This window comes from Sciurus vulgaris, assembly GCF_902686455.1.
Source record: "Sciurus vulgaris genome assembly, chromosome: 7".
Classification (NCBI taxonomy): Eukaryota; Metazoa; Chordata; class Mammalia; order Rodentia; family Sciuridae; genus Sciurus; species Sciurus vulgaris.
In genome coordinates this window covers 103,819,762-103,838,971 of record NC_136467.1, presented here as the reverse complement: position 1 = coordinate 103,838,971, position 19,210 = coordinate 103,819,762, and the positions used below count along the sequence as shown (strand labels likewise).

The 19,210-nt window shown below is 33.2% G+C and overlaps 1 protein-coding gene across 21 annotated transcripts in view; it reads left to right on the top strand.

Moving 5' to 3' along the window:
• Window positions 1-19,210, top strand: part of MLIP (muscular LMNA interacting protein) — a 233,480-nt gene that overhangs the window by 168,664 nt on the left and 45,606 nt on the right. For all 21 annotated transcript variants that reach the window (XM_079147617.1, XM_079147631.1, XM_079147623.1 and 18 more), the window contains 2 exons: window positions 3,238-3,282; window positions 14,453-14,581. In XM_079147617.1, coding sequence (XP_079003743.1) covers window positions 3,238-3,282; window positions 14,453-14,581 — 174 coding nt within the window. The remainder of the gene's footprint in view (window positions 1-3,237; window positions 3,283-14,452; window positions 14,582-19,210) is intronic.

The following is a 19,210-nucleotide window of genomic DNA, read 5'->3' as shown; positions in this document are numbered from 1 at the left end:
AGAAGGATGCTTTCTCTCAAAGCAAGAAAGAAAAACAGAAAGGAAGGAAGAAAAGTAGAAAAAAAGTCAATGCAAAACAATGTTACTTTGTTTCTTTTTTGAACATTTTGTGATATTTCACAGTGTATGTTTTAAGATAAGCCAAGGTCACTAATCCATCAATTCAGATGAAACCCATGCTTTTCTTCAATTCATGATGTGCTTAAATGATGATTTTAAAATAATTTAATTGATAGTCTCCTAAGTGTAATAGAAATAAAATTAGGCTAACAAAACGTGAATAGGTAGTAATTGTTAGGGTACTTGCAGTAGATTAATTTATCATCAACATTTTGCTGGATTCTTTTCAGTGGGTGCTAAATTAATAAATGTTTTGAACTTTTATCTTGCAAATAAATCTCAGTTGTCTCATTTAAACCACACTCTGGTCATGTAAGGTGGTATTATTATAGAATTTCCATTTTACAGAGGGAGAAAACAAGCCTCAGAAGTTACAGAACAGGCAAAATCTAACCGAGGTCTGCTCCATGACAAAATCTTTGCCTTCGATGTTGTTGAGCTTACAGAAGCTGGAAATAGTTTAGGCTTTTAAGAACTTTACCCATTAGTATTATTATTCTAAGTCTAAATTACATCTTAATGCCTAATAACCATTAGTCTAATCTTGGAATGAATACTATTTGGTCATATTAACAATTAAAATGATATTACCTTCATGTATTCAAACTTTTAAATCACTTGCTTATATGTTTGTCAACTCATAATTTATCAGATAATATATGACTATTTCTCATGACACTCAATTTTAAGTAAGTTTATTTGCCCCTATGTAAAGGAAATTATTTTTTGTTAAAATTTATATTTAATTTTATTTTTACTCTCAGTTTTAAAAGGGAATCCCTTTTGGAAGGGATTCTTTTTCTTTGTTTATCCTGGTCATTATTTTTATTCACTGCTACCAGTATAAATTCATTTCATTCAGATAATTCAAAACCATAGTATGCTGTCTTAATAAAGAGCAACCTCAAAAAAGAAAACAAATAGTACTATTTATCAAAATACTGTTGGTTGGAATCACATTCTATTGATAACAACTTATTCCATAAACTCTCTACATTTCATGAATTTCTTTTAAGTGCCAGGGAAATAAATGAAACAGACTTATTGAATATTAGATAGTATACAGGTAAGATCTCATTTTAATGAGCTTGAGGGACAGAAAATGTCATTACAATGAAAGTATATTACTTCCAAAATATCACAATATATTGAAAAATGTGTCAAACTTTATTAAGAATATTTCCCACTATATCTACAGGTATTCAACAAAGGTCATCTTCTCCAATTTAGCCAGCTCACATGCTCCTCTTGTTGCTATGCTTGAAAATGTTGCTATGCTGAAGTGTTTCAGAGGCAATGTGCACTAATGCAGTCATAGATCTTAGATGACTTAAATTCAACTCCATTAGATCTGTTTTCGTAGAATGAGGACAGAGGTTTGATGAGTTACAGGAAGAGCTGTGTACAATTTAAGCAAGAAATTCCAGTCTATGAACCAGTCTCAGTTATTTATGTTTTCATTGCTCAGAAATTTTTCTGAAGTGTTAATGTGTATAAGAGGACTTGCCAGGGGAGTGGAAGAAAATCATCTGGGGTCTGCTAATTGAGGAGGAAGAGCAGAGTTTGCATGAGAAAACAAGGTCTCATCTCCTTTTCATTGTGGTTTTAGACTATCAAAAACGAGTTGCAAGGAAAAGCAACTCAAGAAAATGGTCAAGGAGCTTGGTTGAACTTTATGTGCATCTGACATTATGGGGGATGAAGATGGTTTCACCAAAGCTAGCTTGGTACAGGTGGAGGCTGTGTGTAATAATATATTTTTTAGTGAATTTCAAATCCTTAATGCATTCCTTATTCCTTAACTTTTGTTTCTTATATAACCTTACTCTGTATTTTCTTTGAAGTTAGAAATTTGATTTTCATAATTTTGACTGCTCTTTTAGTAATTCTTAATAAATTGTTTTTCTATTTATTTTTTATTGGCAATAACTATATATTTATGGGGTACAATGTGATGTTTGCTCTATGTATATATTATACAAAGATTCAATCATGCTAACTAGCAAACCTATCTCCTCATCAATTTATCACTTTTCATGATAATAATGTTTAAAATATATATTAGTGATTTTGAAGTGTTATTATTTATTGTGGTCACAATGCAGTGTAATAATTCACTGAACTTTTTCCTTGAGCCTAACTGAAACTCTGTACATCTTCCTTTTTTCTCAAGCACAACATCTTCCTTTCTTTCCCCTTCTGCCCATCACCTCTCCTGTCCCAGCTTCTGTTAACCACCTCCCTTGCCTAGTACACCTTATTACTTAAGGTCATGAAGAAAAATGTTAAACAATAACCAAATGTAAAGACAGAAGATGCTTCAAGTTATGACATTCAGATTGACAGCAGCAACAGATCTGAGCTAAAGTGTCTTCAAAAGGTTGAAAAATACCATTGCTAGAATTCTGTGTTCCGTTGAGTTCTCATGCAAGAATAAGATAAAATAAAAACGTTTTCGGACAAAATGCAAGACAGTAAAATCTGAGAAAAACTACCAAAGAATTTATTTCATTAAGAAGGAAACTAGGGGATAGGAGAAATGGGAGTTAGCAATCAATGAATATCAAGTTTCAGTTGAGCATCTGAAAAAAGTTCTTGTAATTTACTATGCAACAGTGTACCTATAGTCAATAATATTGTATTCTTAAAATTTTATTACAAAGATAGGTCTTAAGTTAAATGTTCTTATTAAAATAGAATATTTTTTAAAGAAGGAAATTAAATTCAGGTGAAAAGAGTAAAATAAAGGAATTAATGATGAAGAAATAATATTTATCTGCTCTTTAAATAGTTTAAAACCAAATCATGAAACTTTAAGTTTCCTTTTTATAAAAAGATAATTTAAGGAAAAACAGTGTTTAAAACATTTGTATAAATGTCAACAATGTTCATATGTTTAAGCAAAATATAGCAAGCAAAAAATGAAATACTTGAAGAATTTTTGTTGACATTTAATAGTACTTACATCAAGAAAGAAAAGCAGAATATCAAATACCTTATTTACTCTTGTGTGAATTGAATAAAATGTATTGAAAAAATATTTAAGAATAAATAAATTCAAAATATTTAACAGAGAGATATATTATTTTACTAAATTATGCCCTGTTTGTTTTGCAGGCAAATCTCTCATCACCGTCCTCTACAGTATCTGAGAGTCAACTGGTATGAATCTTCTTATAAAGTCATAGACCTACTTCTAAAAATTTTGATTTCTCAAGACAAGTATATCTGAGAGAAAGTGAACTGAGAATAAATTTACTACATATGTTTGTTCACTTACTTGTCTATTAAAATTTTTCTGATGCTTTAGTAAAGCTCCATGGTGATTTTTTGGTCAGGTGACAAACATGCACACAGCCATACATGGACCTACTTGCCAGTGATTTACATTCAAGTTTTAGTGTTAGAAGGAATTGGGTTGGAAGAAAAACACTCTTGGAATTTAGGGAAGAAAGTTCACTTCTTGATGAGGGAAATCCATGAAGGACTTGAGGAGAAGCTCACAATTGATAGCATAGGTGTCTTTTGGGTTTGTGGAAATGAGAAAGGAGATTTCACACAAGAGGATTAGCATGTGAATACTCTAGAATAGTGTTGGGAGCAACAGAAATATAATATGATTTGATAAGTGTAAACCACATAGGTAATTTAAACTTTTCTAGTGGTTGCATTAAAAAATAAAAATAAAAAGACAACATTAATTTCAATTACATATTTTATTTATTGAGAGATAAATTTTTGATGGGAGGAGTCTTCCTTTGAAATCTGTGTATTTTACATATATAATGAATGTCCACTAGTCCCATTTCAAGGCCTCCACAGTGGCTGCATCAGGCAGCACAGATCTAAACTCTAGAATCTATTATTTATTATAAAAAATTAGATTGAAGAGGAGAATGACCATTTTTTAGTGTTTTCCTTTTCTTATTCTTACAGTGATGAGCAAATTGAAACTATGAAATAAGTTCCCTAGATATTATTGGTTAAAAATTATATTTTCAAATTTTTTATTGTCTAAAATATATATGTTCTTGAACAATAGATACCCTTCAATAAAATGAATGAAGAGTTCTCATAAAGCAGTTTAATACTGACTTTTTCCCCTTTTAAAACAATTCTTTTGGTGTTCTGCCAAAAATGCAATATTTTTTATGTGTAATATCCAGAAATCATAAAAAGTCTAGACTAATTCTGAAAATAGCATGTGTATGTGCAATCTTAGTGTCTTTGTGGGGTAGAGGGAAACAGTTAGCTATACTTGAAAGAATGATACATTGGTGTCAGAAAACTCAGCTGATGCTACCTGCTCTGACCCTAACTACTGGGCCGACAGTGGTTAAGTCACAGAAATCAGAGTCTGGGTTTCAATTTCCTAAGTGAACACTGAGAGCATTCACTTATGTCCTTTCCAGCCCCTCCAGGACTGTGATGAGAATCTATGGTTACTAACATGGGGAAATGAAGGAGTTGCTATGGCAACAAGCACTGCAATAGCATAATGAAGTTGAATAGTTCCCACTTTAGTATGGAAATATTGCTAATTTTTAAAATAATGACATTTGTTGCCCTAGAGTAATGTATGGGAATCAAAAACATTTTGGACATTTTCATGTGAAATTCTATTCAACACAGTATAATACAGACTTACAAGTTGATTGGTGAAATAAATGTGTGTGTATTAATATATGTAAGTTCTTGGCTTAATATTTTAAGAAACTACTTCAAAGGAGCAAATATGTATATATTTTATATATGCATATGTATACATATGTGTGTATACATAATGATTTTTTAAATTGAGACATCGTAAAAGCAACTCATGTGAATGAAATACAAACTACTTTTTGTTTTTCTAATAAAATAATCCTGCATTTATGTTCTCTGGGAGGTGGGGCAGGGATAAAAAGTTTTTGCTTTGACTGGCTTTAATGATGATTTATTTGCATTTACTTTAAACATTTCTCTAAGGAGTTCTAGGCATTTCTTAACCAAGTTTTAAATTAAGTTTTAATCTCAAAATACCCATGAGATATAGGTAAGTTTGTGAAGGAATTACTATTACCCAATCTTATCACACAAAAATTCACATCTCTTGGATTGATATAATTATTCAATTTCAATCACTTTGATTTTTATATTATGACATAAAACCTGTATTCACACCTTTTTTGGGAATAAGATAAATCAGAGTGGAAATCATTGAATACGATATTGTAATTTACTCTTAAGTAGTATAATTTATGAGCTATAATGTTTTTCATTTTACACGAATGAGTTTTTAATATCTACCATCATGAATGATGTTCGGGATTAAGTTCAAGATAACATAAGTAAAAAAAGATGTCTGAAAAATAAAATTATGGTATACATATATGTGTATTCATTTATATTTATATATGACTGTATTTATAACACACAAATAATATGACAGGCAACTTTGTTAGCTATACATATCTTTTCTATATGTATGTATAGTATGTATATATAGCACATAAGACAAAATTATTAGAAATGTATGATATAGTTACATAAATAAACAATAATTTTGTATAAAACAAGCAATTAATATAAGAATTATTTGGTTTCTATTTTAGGGTAGAAGCACAGTAAATTGGCTGGAATGAGAGTATATGAAATCAACATCATAGCATAAGCTTAATACGTATCTCAAAATTTTTTTTGTGTGTGTGGTGCTGGGGATTTGAACCCAGGGTCTTGTGCTTGTAAGGCAAACACTCTACCAACTGAGTAGTATATCCCCAGCCCCATCAAATTATTTTTGAGATTTGACTTTTTAAAAATACAGTATATCATTTATTTCATGAATTTTTATTTTTCAACTTGGCTTACCTGTTTGCTTGCTTTCATTGCAACTGTGTTAATTCAACATTGGAAGGAAATAGTATCAGGACCCTAACTCTTAAAATATTTTCAATGTGAGTGTGGGGAAGAGCACTTGCCTATCATGTGTGAGGCATGAGTGCAATCTCCCATATGGAAAAAAAAAAAAAATCAGTGTTTGCTCTGGCAACCAAATGATTTAGTATCAGACTCTGGAGACAATTTTAGGGACCATTATGAAACTGGTTCACCAATCTTAATTGTTCTTTTCTTAAACATCAATGCAATAGATCACGACTGGAAAGAAAATTCCCACCTACTATATAGAGATTAAAATTACTACTGTATCAACCTGGATGGGTTATTGTGAGTCTCATACTTCATAGTATGTGAGGTTATCAAAATAGTCCTGTAAACAAGGAGGGCGATATTGCATCCCAAATCTCTGAATTATGAAGAGGTAATATAAGCAGTCATTTGACAAGAAAGAAATGGGGGCTTGCAGAATTTGAACAGATCATCCAGGGTCACAGTGTTAGTGCTCATGCTTGTTCTGTGTGGCTTTCAAAGAGGAATCAATGTTGTTGATTTTAAATAATTCGAGGAGAATAATAAAATACTGATGAAGAAGTTGGAAAACTGGGTCTTTGTGGAAGTATTACTTTTACTGAGCACCTCATGTGTCTAGCTCTGCTGAGTGTTTTTGTATTGCATGAAATATATGATTACTTAATGAAGAGGAAAAGACTGAGGTCTGGCATCTGTGGATAGTCTTTGTTCTAGTATGTTAAAAAGAGTAAGACAAAAGGGAAGATCTAGGCTATAGATAAAGCTTTGCTAATTCCCAAACAGAATCATCAAAGTATTAAGAAAGGTGGTGAGTTCTCTTTTCTCTGCCCAAGAAAACAAGTTAGGCTTGACAAGATGGGTAAGTTCTGGTCTTCCTTAGCACCCGTGGAGCCCAGTTTAGATGGTATTTGGTTTTTGCTTTTGATATTTCGTGCCATTATGAAGTTCATTATTGTGCTGGATAGAAACCTGAATTTAGAGAGTAAACAACAGTAGATTTGAAAAAAAATAAGCTACATGGCTCTATACAGGTAAAAGCAAAATGCAACTTACTGGAACATTATAAACAAGAGTGCTTAAACTCGCAGGGACTTTGTCCCTGGTTCTGAATGCCAGCTGATGTGTCCTGCTGTACTGCAGTATGAGTCATCCTTCTGAGGGCCCTTAAAGTCTCTGTTGTTTAGAAAATTCCACCCTGAAAGCTTTTGTGTAGAGCTGATGTCTTCTTCAAGCTCAAAGGCAGTTTCTCCTTGACCACTTTTTCCCTGACATAACATACTTGAGAGCAACCGCATTTCTCATGTATGCCTCCTCAGGTTTGAGTCATGCCATTGTCTTTTCTTTAACCGCGGAAATATTTCAATTAGGCCAGTCTGTTTTGTGTATATTCCACAAAATGTTTCTTGAGCTTGTAATTATTGAAATTCTATGTACGTTTATTTTTATACAACCACTTTAGTAGTTACAGAACTTTTTTGGAAGAAAGAAACACACCAAGTAGGCAATTTCCTCTAGATTATTTACAGTCAATATTTCATATTTAAAAATGTAATGTATGTGTGTATACATATATATATGCACACATAAATGTTTTGCTCTTTAAATTTCTTTTATGATTTTATTTCTTTATAAAGCTTTGTCATGTATTTTATTTTATTGGATTCTCATAATCACATTGTGTGTTATTATGGCAAAAATTATTTTCATTTTTCTAAAGCAAAACTGAAGTTCAGATGTTTACAGTACTATGTCAATAGTCCCATGAAATAATGGATAGTGTGAAAGCCTTATTTTTTTCAATCTTGGGAACTTTACCCTATACCATAGAATTTTGAGATTTGACGTATTTGTTTGAATGAATAAAAAGCTTAAGTATTTGCTTCAAGCATATACTATTATTAATTTAAAAATAATTTAGAGCCAATAAGTATTTGTTAATTAAATGAGTCAGTGAAATAATTCAGATCATGCTTTTGTCTACAGCCTTGTGTGGTAGACTGCTTTTGAGTTTATAAAAGCTTTTTGCCTCAGAAATTCTAAAGAAAAAAATGACATTGGAGGGTGAAGACAAGACAGAAGCAAAGGGATAAAAGAAACAACTGGGGCACTTTCACAAACTCCTTGGATCCATAAAATGAATACAATTTCTATCCATGCTCATAGAATTTGCTGGATGCAGTTGTGTCACTTCCTTACTATTTGGCTACACATCTTATATTTCCAAAGGAAAACTGAGATAAAAAAAAAAAAAAATCTTGAGTGCTGGCCCTATTTTTTATCTCTTTTTACCCCATCATATCACCTTAGACCTTACCACTGTAGTCATAGACAATTAAGAAACATCAGTCCATTAGTTGAAATTACTAATTTAAGAAAGATGTTGCTCTAAGACGCTATTATTTTAAAATATTGATAGTGAATTTATTAGGTCAGTGCTGGCAGTCAGTCTTCTACTTTGGTCTCCAGTCAGAGGCAGCACCAATTTACCATAATAGAATTATGATTGTAAGTTTCCAAGAATGAGAAAAATATCAACTTTTATAGTTCCCTTAGCAATGTTTAATGTAAGTGTGCACATGATGGATTACGAACTCAAGTGAATAGAAGGCTTACGCTAGCGTCCTTCAGCCCATTAAGCCTGCCCCTGAGCCCCAGGAACTGCACAGACTCTAGCTCTTGGGCTTTTCCTCCCATCTAACAATAGAGTCAGATGAGATCTCTTCAGCCCCACCCCACTCCTCACTCTTGAATTCTCCACAAAAATGACATCATTGTCTTATGGGGCTAAGAGTTTTGTTGCTTATCACCTGTGAACAAAAAGAGGATGACAGAATTTTCTTTTCTTAAATGGGGAAGATTAAAATATTATGAAGTCTGGCCTTTGTCTCTCAGAGATGATAACTTCAGTCTCCCACTCTTATCTCTGAAGGGGAACACACCAACCCACTTCCCTTCTTCTGGTCCTTACTTGTGAAGTGTCATGAGGATCTTCTATATTACCAAGACCTTCTTCCTGGGTTGTACTCTAATCAGAAGGTCATAAATCCGGGAAAGATGATGGGAGACTCCAAGTAGTCAGTCTGCACCTCTTACAGCCTCCTTATTAGATAAGAACCAGCATGCTAGGCTTCTGCCTGTGAATTAAATTTTTATTCTGCAAATATTTATTAAGATCTACTAGGTGCCAAGCATGATTCTAGGTTTTGAGGCTGTAGAGGGAATAAAACTAAGATCTCTGACCTGACAGAGCTTACATTCTACTGGGAAAGGCAAGACAATGAGTACAAAAACATCTGCCAGCTGGTGGCACATGCTCTAGGAAAAAAACAGTCATGTGAAGAGAAGAGGTGGTGGGGATTGCTGTTTTATATGCCTCATTAGTAAAGACCTGCTCAATAAGGCAGACAGAGACTAAAGAGGAGAGAAAAGGAGACCTGGAAATGAATAAAAAAGTTTCAGGCACAGGGAGGAACAAGCACAAAGTCCAGGAGAAGGGAATATCACAGTGTGTGAGCTAGAATGAAGGATGACAGGAAGCTGGTAGGACCTAAGGTTGGAAATGGAGGGGCTGGTTGAGGACAGGAACAATCAGGTCATGTAGCACCTTGTAGGTGTTGTAAGGGTTTTGGACTTCACTCTGAGTGACAAGCAGAAGCCTGGGGGAGTTTGAGAATTAAGGTTACATTATTTGACCTGAAATTAAGTACATCACTTAGGAGTTGAATGAAATGATGTGACCCAGACTATAGTCATTCTGTGATTTATTCAACTAGGTTGAAAGGCCTCTGAGAACAAGAGTTGAATTTTATTCATCTCAGTAGATACTATAGTTTATGACACAGACTACGTTTCAATTGGCAAAATGACTCTGGAGAGCATCTGACAGAGGTGTGCTTCAGAGTTACAAAACAATTCCTTTGTCTTGCAGGCACTTCAAAAAAATGTTTATACCCAGTGTGAATCAGTTCTCAGTAAGTTCATCACAAAAAATTGGTATCTTTCATTTGGAGAATCCTATTGTCCTTTCTGTGCCCTATTTACTATGAGAGTAGATTCTTTAAAAAACAATCCTCTTAGACTAGAAAGAAAATTATGGATCACTTTTCCTGACATGATTTAAAAAACATGTCATGAATCTAGCTCTTCTATGAATGCTAACCAGATGAAAATGAAAGATGGGACTTTTGGGGCTAGTTAAGTTGTAATAATATTGGGCAATGACAATCTTATAGTAACTCACTTTTATAGACTCTTCTAACTTGACCAATCCAATTTCCTTTGCATCTATATGGATACAAATTTAGCAAATTAGATTTGCCAAAATCCAAGTAGCACTTCAAGAGAACTTCTACTAGAAGTTCAAAAATAATAGGTAACTACAAGCAAAAACACAGTGTAGATTAGAAATTAATAAAGGATAGTTTATTCTAAAGCTTTCCCTTCCATCTGGAGGCAGAAGACCAAAAAAAAAAAAAAAAAAAGATGTCTTTGTGATGGTAATCCAAGAAAAATCCATATCTAGGCAAACAGCTCATTTTAATGGGATAAATTCCAGTATAGTGTGTTTTAATTTTTAATGTGCACATGAATCAGGGATTCACTCAAATGCAGATTCTTATTCAGTAGGTCTAATATGAGGCTTGAGATTTGGCACTGCTGACCTACACATCCCATTTTGAGTGGAGAGATAGTAGCAGACAATTCCTTACTTGGAAAGAATCATTAGTTTACTTCGTTTTGCAATTTAGGTTTTAGCAAATATACATTACAAGACCATTTGACATTGAGGAACAAGGTATTAGGAAGAACAGAAAGGAAGCTAATATTCCAAAAAAAGCCTTATGTGTGCCAGCAAATTGAACCAGATTTTTTTGTAGTCCTATTTCATAAACTTTCTAAAATGTGCTTTGAGACTATTATAGATTAAAATATGTAGAAATGAACCATATGCAATAATTCTATATGGTAGGATCCCTGAATAAAATGTGTCACTACCCATTATTAGAGGATAATCATGGAGTTGAATGATAACCCTTTAGCAGAGGTCTAGACATGTTAAATGGCTTTCTTAAAGTCATACAGTCTACTAAGTGCATTTGAAAAACTGACATCTAGGTCTTTGATACTCTCCTCCTACCAATATCATGCTATTTCTTGGGAGTAGATTTTTATCAAATTCAGGGAGACGTCAGTGCAAATTTGATGTCTTGGCCACATATTAACATTTTTTACAAGGTGGAGTAGGGTGTGTGTGTGTATGCGTAAAAGGAGGTGGGTGGATGAATGCATGTATGAATATGTATAGTCGTCAAGACTTAAAAACTTCGGGTCCTGAAGTGCTCTATAAATATTTAGAAAGGCTGCTAAAAAGGATATGGCAGTTGGCAGTGAAACTAAGCAGAAGCAATGAATTTAAAAATGAAATGTATAAAATACTAGGACTTTGCTGTTGATTGAACAGCAGAAGTTTTAGGGAGATGGCTATCTAAAAATAAGTCAAGTTCCTATCTCTGCTGTTCTCCCTCTCTCCTCCTTTGGAATAATTAAAATCAAAAGTTTGACAATCAAACTAGACCTTGTTTTAAACCTCGACTTCACATAAACTTAAGACTTCGACATGTGACTTACTGTCTTTAACCTCTCACACAGTTGGTAAGAATTGATTGTCTTTAACCTCTCACAGAGTTTATAAGGATTGATGAGATAATCCATCTAAAATATTGAGTATAGTTCTTGATCCCATGTAGACAGGTTGGAGAATCTGGGTTCATGGAAGAATGATGGTATATTACTGGCTGAAATGGGTCCTCAGGGGGTTTTAAGCTGGTTTTGAAGCATGTGGAACAAGAGCAAGGTACAGAGGTTTCCATGAGCATGATTTGCTGTGTACTATGCTTCCTGGAATATGCATGTTTTGATTTCTAATTTGACCTACACTAAGAGAGAAAGAGAGAGTTGAGTTTGGTTTTCATGGTTAAAGGTCATGAAAAGGGAAGCATAAACAATATCAAAGGTAATCTATGTCTGATATTCTTTTGTCTTGAGTTGGTTTCCATGACCGTAAGATACTGACTACTGCACCAATGAGTTAAGGTGCAGAAGCAAAACAAGACTAAGAAAAGAGAAAATAATAGAACTTAATAATCAGGGGAACTGTATGAAGACCAACGTAAGATGAGGAAGACTCACAGACTTCAGATAGATCAAATGTGGGGCATGGATTCCAAGAAAAGAGCTTGTGGAAAATCTGGTAGTGGAAATAGGTATTTGCCTAGTAGTTAGACAATCATCAAATCTGGGAAACTCATAGGAACAAAGGAGCATGAAAGCTGAGAAACAAATATAAAATATCCATAACAGGTTCTGATATGGAATATACTTGATATCTAATCAATCCCAATAGTCTCTTTTCTGATCTCATCCCAGAGGGTGTTGACCACAAGTGAGATGATCTGAGCGAAAGGCTCCCAGCCAATATAAATCAAAATATCTGTCTGCTAGCAAGATAGGGACCAGGCAGACATGATGTTTCTCTGACAGGAAGATCCTTTGGCCATGTCAAGGGGTGCTGCTGGCCAGATTTCTTCTCTCTGCACACTGATACTTACCTGAACAACTAGTGTTTTATGTTGGTTTTAGCTCCTTGCAGGCCCTGGGTATAAGAATCATATTGATTTTCAGTATTGATTTCACAAAGGGATAGAAGAGAAGGAGAAGTTGCAGGAGTAGGAGTGGAAGGAAGGAGAAATTAATTAGAAAGTAAAATGAAAAAGGGAGGCGGGAAGTCTGTACAGCTTAGGATCATGGCTCAGACTATATAGTAGGCATCTCCTTCTTACAGATACTTATTTAAATTAGTTATGGCCTGGGCTTTGTTTTTGTGCTGCATTTATTGGAGGAATATTGCTCTCATACATATACTCAACTGTGTGAGTTCATGAATCATTGCATGTTACTTGCTCATTTTTACCCCTTAAGAGAAATCAAAGTTTTTAAAGTAGCAGATATTCCTCAGTCTAGGAAGAAAGACATTTTTCTCAATCTGTATTTCCCCCATCGACATATATCTGAAGACAACTGGGAAAATACCAATTGGAAAAGGTATTGCTGAGCAACATTTATTCAAGAATGACAATGTATTGGGTGATTTATAGAGTAGAGAGATAGATATAGCCCCTTAAGGCTTAACTTGTGAACATCAGAATTGACTGAGAAGAGCTAATTTACTATTTCCCAAAAAAGTGTCTCAACTTTTTATTGAATTCTTGTTTGGGATGCTTTTGGAAACTTATCATTTTGTGACATTTTACAGTATAACAAGGTTTTAGAGTTTGTGAAACATCATTTTGAAATTGCCCCAAACCAGAGCTCTCTTATTTTTTGTCAAATCAACATTGGGAACAGATTATGAATCTTGAGTGATTGACAGAAGCTGAAGCTCTTCTGATTTACAAGTTATAGAAAAACACTTTACCTATAAACAATGAGGATTCTAGTGTACAAGTAAAGGAAAGTTGTAGGGAAACTCAGTATAGGAAATCCAGCTGCATCCTGGGAATGTTTGGGGATTCAGTTCTGGGAGGCCTCAAGGGCCTCTCTGAGCTGCTTCTCCTTGTGCTTTACTCTAATCTTGATTTCAGTAGATCCACATTTTAAGCTGAAGTGAGACTTTTCACAGTTCCCACACTGACATTATAATTTCTATCTCCCAGTGATACAGGGGGTTTTAATTCCTGTATCACATTTTTGGGAGGGAGAATCTATTTGCTAGTCACCCCATGTTTTCATACATGGTTTCTGAAGACCTTGCTCTGTGCATTGGGACACATGGGAAATAGTTTCTGGAAAAAGAAAATTGTTATAGAATTTGTGGATCTTCCAAGGTCACGTATCCTGTCATGCCTGGAATGAAACCTGGAAGAGAAGGATCTCAATAAATATTTATCAAATGAAATGTTGGTTGAACAAATGTACTGCCAAGGAAAGAATAACATGTTTGGCTTGATAAATGAAGAAAATTTGCATTTTGAATGTCATGAGAAACTTACTGGGTGTGTGTATGTAGTGTGTGTGTGTGTGTGTGTGTGTGTGTGTGTGTGTGTGTGTGTGTGTGTTTAGTGCTGGGGATCATACCCAGGACCTCCTACACACTGGACAAATACTGTAGAAGTACTGTAGTGCTGAGCTACAACCCCAGTCTGAGAATAGATCTCTACAATTTGAATGCTATCATAATCAAGCAACTAATTAATTATAATTAGTTAATAATCATGATTAACTTCCAACTAAAGTTACATTAGTTAAAACCTTTTGCTTTCCATATTTGTAAAGTCATTTTTTAAATTAAAAAAATATATATATATATTTGTAACTTTAACAGTGTTTATTTTTCTATTTTTTTAAAAAATTGTCATTCATGAAGACTAAGCCTGGAGTAATACGCCCAGTACCCGTAAAATCCAAAATATTACTGAAAAAAGAAGAGGAAGTCTATGAACCCAACCCTTTCAGTAAATACCTGGAAGATAACAGTGACCTTTTTTCTGAGCAGGTGAGCATACACTTGAGAAAATGTTTGATATTTTGATAAATGATTACATAAAGCATAAATGCCTCTATATCATACTATGTGCAAGATATGTGCATTTAATTAGAGTATTCTTGGTAATAAAAAAGATAATTTTTGAAAAATAAATAGGAATTTTTCTGTAATTCGAGGATATTTTGAAGCATCTCCATTTTTTTTTTCTGTGAAAATTTCTACATAGTGCTGGTATTGTTTGTGAGACCAAAACATTAATATCTGTGAAAACATCAAATCACTGGTTGGATGGGTCATACAGGTGGTGTATTCTTATTTCTAACATATTCCTTCCTTCTGAAGAGAGAAATGCAGTATTTTACATTTGATATATTACAGTAGACAAATGTTCTATTGTTGCATGGTAGAAATGATGCAGTCCCCTATACTGTGTGGAATTAGTTATGGGATGGGGACTTCAGTCATTTTAATGCTTTAATGTCATTTTGTTTGTGTACAAAAATTTTATATTATATTATCATTATATATGTTGTATGTTGGAGAAGAAATAATGAAAAGTTGTCGCTGGGGGCTTTATAAGATATTATGGAAAATATAATAATGCACATATGTGCAATATAAAATTTCATAAATGATATCAAAGAGACTTTACATCATTGTCTTATTAAAATGCAAGAAAAAAGTCATAGGCTCCACCTATTATATCATAAGCATTATTAAATGGATAAACAATGTAAGATGCCCAGAAAAGTTTCTGGACACAATCATGACATGTAAGAATGTCACATTTTAAATTTGTAACAAAATAGATTTATAAAGGAATATAAACTCTAATTTAAAAATAATGACTAACGGTGTTCTTCAAAAACATAAATTACTGCCAGATTTGTGAAATCTAAGGAAGATATTACCTGCTGCATTATTAGCTCTATCACCCTGGGCAAATTGTTTTATTTTTCTGAGCCTCAGTGTCTTAATGTTTAAAAGAAGTGCTCGGATCAGGTACTTTTGAGGATCATTTAAATTCTAAAATTTGGATTATGTTAAATCTATGATTCACCCTGATTGGACCTGAAATTCTATGTAGTCTTGGAGAAGTTCATTATAAATATTTTTTCATGATTCACCATAGGTTTTATTTTTGCAATGGAGATAATGCTGGATGCAGCAGTGGGTGCCTGTAGTCTCAGCAACCTGGTAGTCTGCAGTGGGATGATCACTCGAGTGCAGGAGTTTGAGATCAACCTGTCTCAATAAATAAATAAATAAATAAATAAATAAATAAAATAAAGAAAAGAAAAAAAAAGAAAGGAAAGGAAATATAAAAGAATTTTCCATTTATGTACTTTGTGACACTACTATGATTTTGATGTCTGAATATTTTAGAAGGCACTAATATCATTAAAATGACAATCAGGGCAATTAACTTCTATTCTGTGAAAAAACTATGATTCTCAAATAAATAGAGAAATATTATTTGTATATAAATTATCTTCATAACTTTTACACATAACAGAAATGGAAATTCCTTTTAGGAAAGCATATTTCATCATCAATAAAAATATTTATAAAAAAATCTATTGTTTGCTTGACACTAATATTTTGGAAGCTTAATGCAAAAATTTAGTATGAGATCCTTATAAAAACTTATAAAAGCAATCTAGCACTTATATGAAAAACAAATTGCCAGCAATTCAGTTTCATTTATTATCCATGTAGCTTACATTCCTCAAAATATGATCTAATGTCATAAAATAATGATTTCATTCCTTTGTATAATTTAAATTTTTCTATTTTATTTCAGTCTTCCTGAAGAATATCAAGTTAATCTAACTATAATTTATTCCCATTTACTATCTTCTGAAATGATGAGTTCCATTTTCAAGAGCACGAAATTCTTGTCCCTAGAAAGAATTGCCATTTCTTTTCATTGCTTTTCCTGATTCTATAACAAGTTTAATGCTCTGTTTATGTTGCATCATAAAGCTATTATTTTCAGATAATTTGTTGAAAATGTCACCTCTTTTGCAAATATGAAGAGGCCACAGATGAAATCTTATTTATATTTTCTTTGAACCAATTTATTTTTGTTTGAATTCCTACTTGAGTGGAAATATTGAAAGTAACATGAGACTACAGATTGTAAAAATTGAAATAAGTCTAGCATACTACTTAAGACTTAATTAGAAGAGTCCCCTGATCTTATTTATTGACCTTGTATGAGAGAGAAATGTATGATTGATCCTGGGGCAATAGGAAATTGCATATTAACTATCAACTGGCTTCTTTATATTGAGCTCCAGCTACCATCTCATTGTGCCCAGAACCTATGATTGAAGGAGATACTAAAATGTAGATACTTGGGTCTACTTAAAAAATAAATTGAGTAATAACAAGTTATCATCTCAGCATAGCTACTTCATTAGAACTTCAATAGAAGGAAGTGTACTCAAATTCAGCTGTAGTCACTACTGTGTTCTGCTGCCACAGAATAAATTGAATGGTTCCAAACTTGGTTGATCTCACCCACCCATGTAATAGAAAATTCTTTTGCCAGACATTTGGGCCAAATTGAAGCAGCTCACATTCACTAATCTGCCTTGTACTGGGGACAGTTCCACATGACAGGAGATGTTGGATGGGATTGTTAAGTCAATAAATTTTCCCTAGCAGATTCACTGCCATAAAATATGATTTCAAAACTCTCTGCTACAAAATGTCAGATGCTAAAGATGATGAGACCAGACAGAGATGTATTTATTGCAGCTCAGAAAGGTACAGCTGGGCAGCCTTTTGAACTGATTATGAACTGAAAATTTGCCTGGAAACAGCCTCTCAGTACTAAAAGCAAAGTTTGAAACCAAATGCATAACCAAGTAATTGAGACTTATTATTTAACAACTTTTACATCAAAATGGCATAAGCCAGAAAACTTCCTTCTGTATTAGGTGGATTTTTTAAAAGGTACTCTCATGAATGAAGATTATGCTTTTCTGAAATTATCTTCAAGTTCATTACTGCATCAATTTATGGTCCTTCCGAGTTACTACAAAACGTCTTTACACCTACCCTAAACAGATGAGATTTAAATGATGATGATGTGCTTTGAATCATGTTTCTATTGATTATTGAAGGCAGAGTTTGAAAACAGTTAATAAAATCAGCTGGACAAATAGGCATCAGAGGATATAGTTTCAGAAAATCAATTCACTGATGGGAATGAAGATTCTTGAGAGTCAAATGATTTTTAGTTTTCCATTTGTGAGTGTGTAAAATATATTGATTGCTTTCTGATAATTTAATGTATCTAAGTAGATAAAGGTGATTTCTTCACTGAAGATTTTCAATTCAATATGAAAAGCAGTGGCTAATTTCAGTTATATAAAGAATTATGTAAAATGGTCTCTCTCTATAAATTAGCAACTCACCCATATTAGTGATGCAATTATTTTCTTAAAGCTCTAGAGAACTACATAAGGAAGGTTTGGGGTAGAATTAAATGGAGAATCTTATTTTTCCCAGAAATATTTTCCTCCTTTTTTTTTAATAAGAAAAATATTTCCCAGCACGTATGTCTCTTCCTATTCATTTTCTAATCAGTTTCAGTGAGGTAGTAGACATATTTTTGTATTAAATGACCATTTAGAGAATTTTCTTCACACCACTCTCAGAGAACATAAAAGGATAATTAGAAGGAATTGTATTCCTTGTAGTTTTTCCATTTGTTCTTTTCTTCTGATTTTTCTTAGACATTCAACTTACCTCTCTTCTCTACCTAATTCTCTGTTTGACACTCAGTCTTGATTTTTATGTGAACGCTTTTCATCTAATGATTCATCAAGTTATAGCTGTGACCTTCAACTTCCCATCCTGTTACCTATGTTTTAATATTGTTTACTCTGAATGACACCAACTTTGTCACAAACTACCTCTTTTTCAATGTTTTTTTTTCAATCAAGATGGTTCATCCTCTTTGATCATACCTTATCTTTTATCATTGATAAACCTTTACTAAGGAATATTTTCAGATAAAAGGTTTAAATGAGCTTTGTGGTTTAGAAATAATTAATTAACTTGCTGGATTGTTTTAAGAAGAGAGAAACTAGGACCCAGTGAGGTGGTGCATTCCCGTAATCCCAGCACCTTGGGAGGCTGAGGCAGGAGGATAGTGAGTTCCAAGCCGGTCTTAACAATTTAGCAAGCCCCGAAGCAACTCAGTGAGACCCTGTCTTTAAATAAAATACAAAATGGGGTTCAGGATGTGGCTCAGTGGTTAGGTGCCCCTGTGTTCGATCCCTGGTACCACAAAAAAGAAAAAAAAAAAAAAAAAAAAAAAACAATAAAGAAAGAAAAAGGGAGAAATTAAATTTCTTTTGGAAAGTTTAAGACTAGAGATTTGACTTCTCTAAGTTTTACTATGCTATTTTGTTCATTCAAAAAACGTAGTCCTTGTGAGTTTTCCTACTTTTTTCCTTCCTTCCTTCTTTCCCTCTCTCTCCCTTCCTTTCCTTATATGTGTGAGGTAGTAGACAATTTATCCTGAACAAGTTATATAATATATATAATAGATAATTTATCAATAACACATTAAATAATTTGTTTATTTGTATATTTTTAAAAAATTTTCCTCTTGAAGCA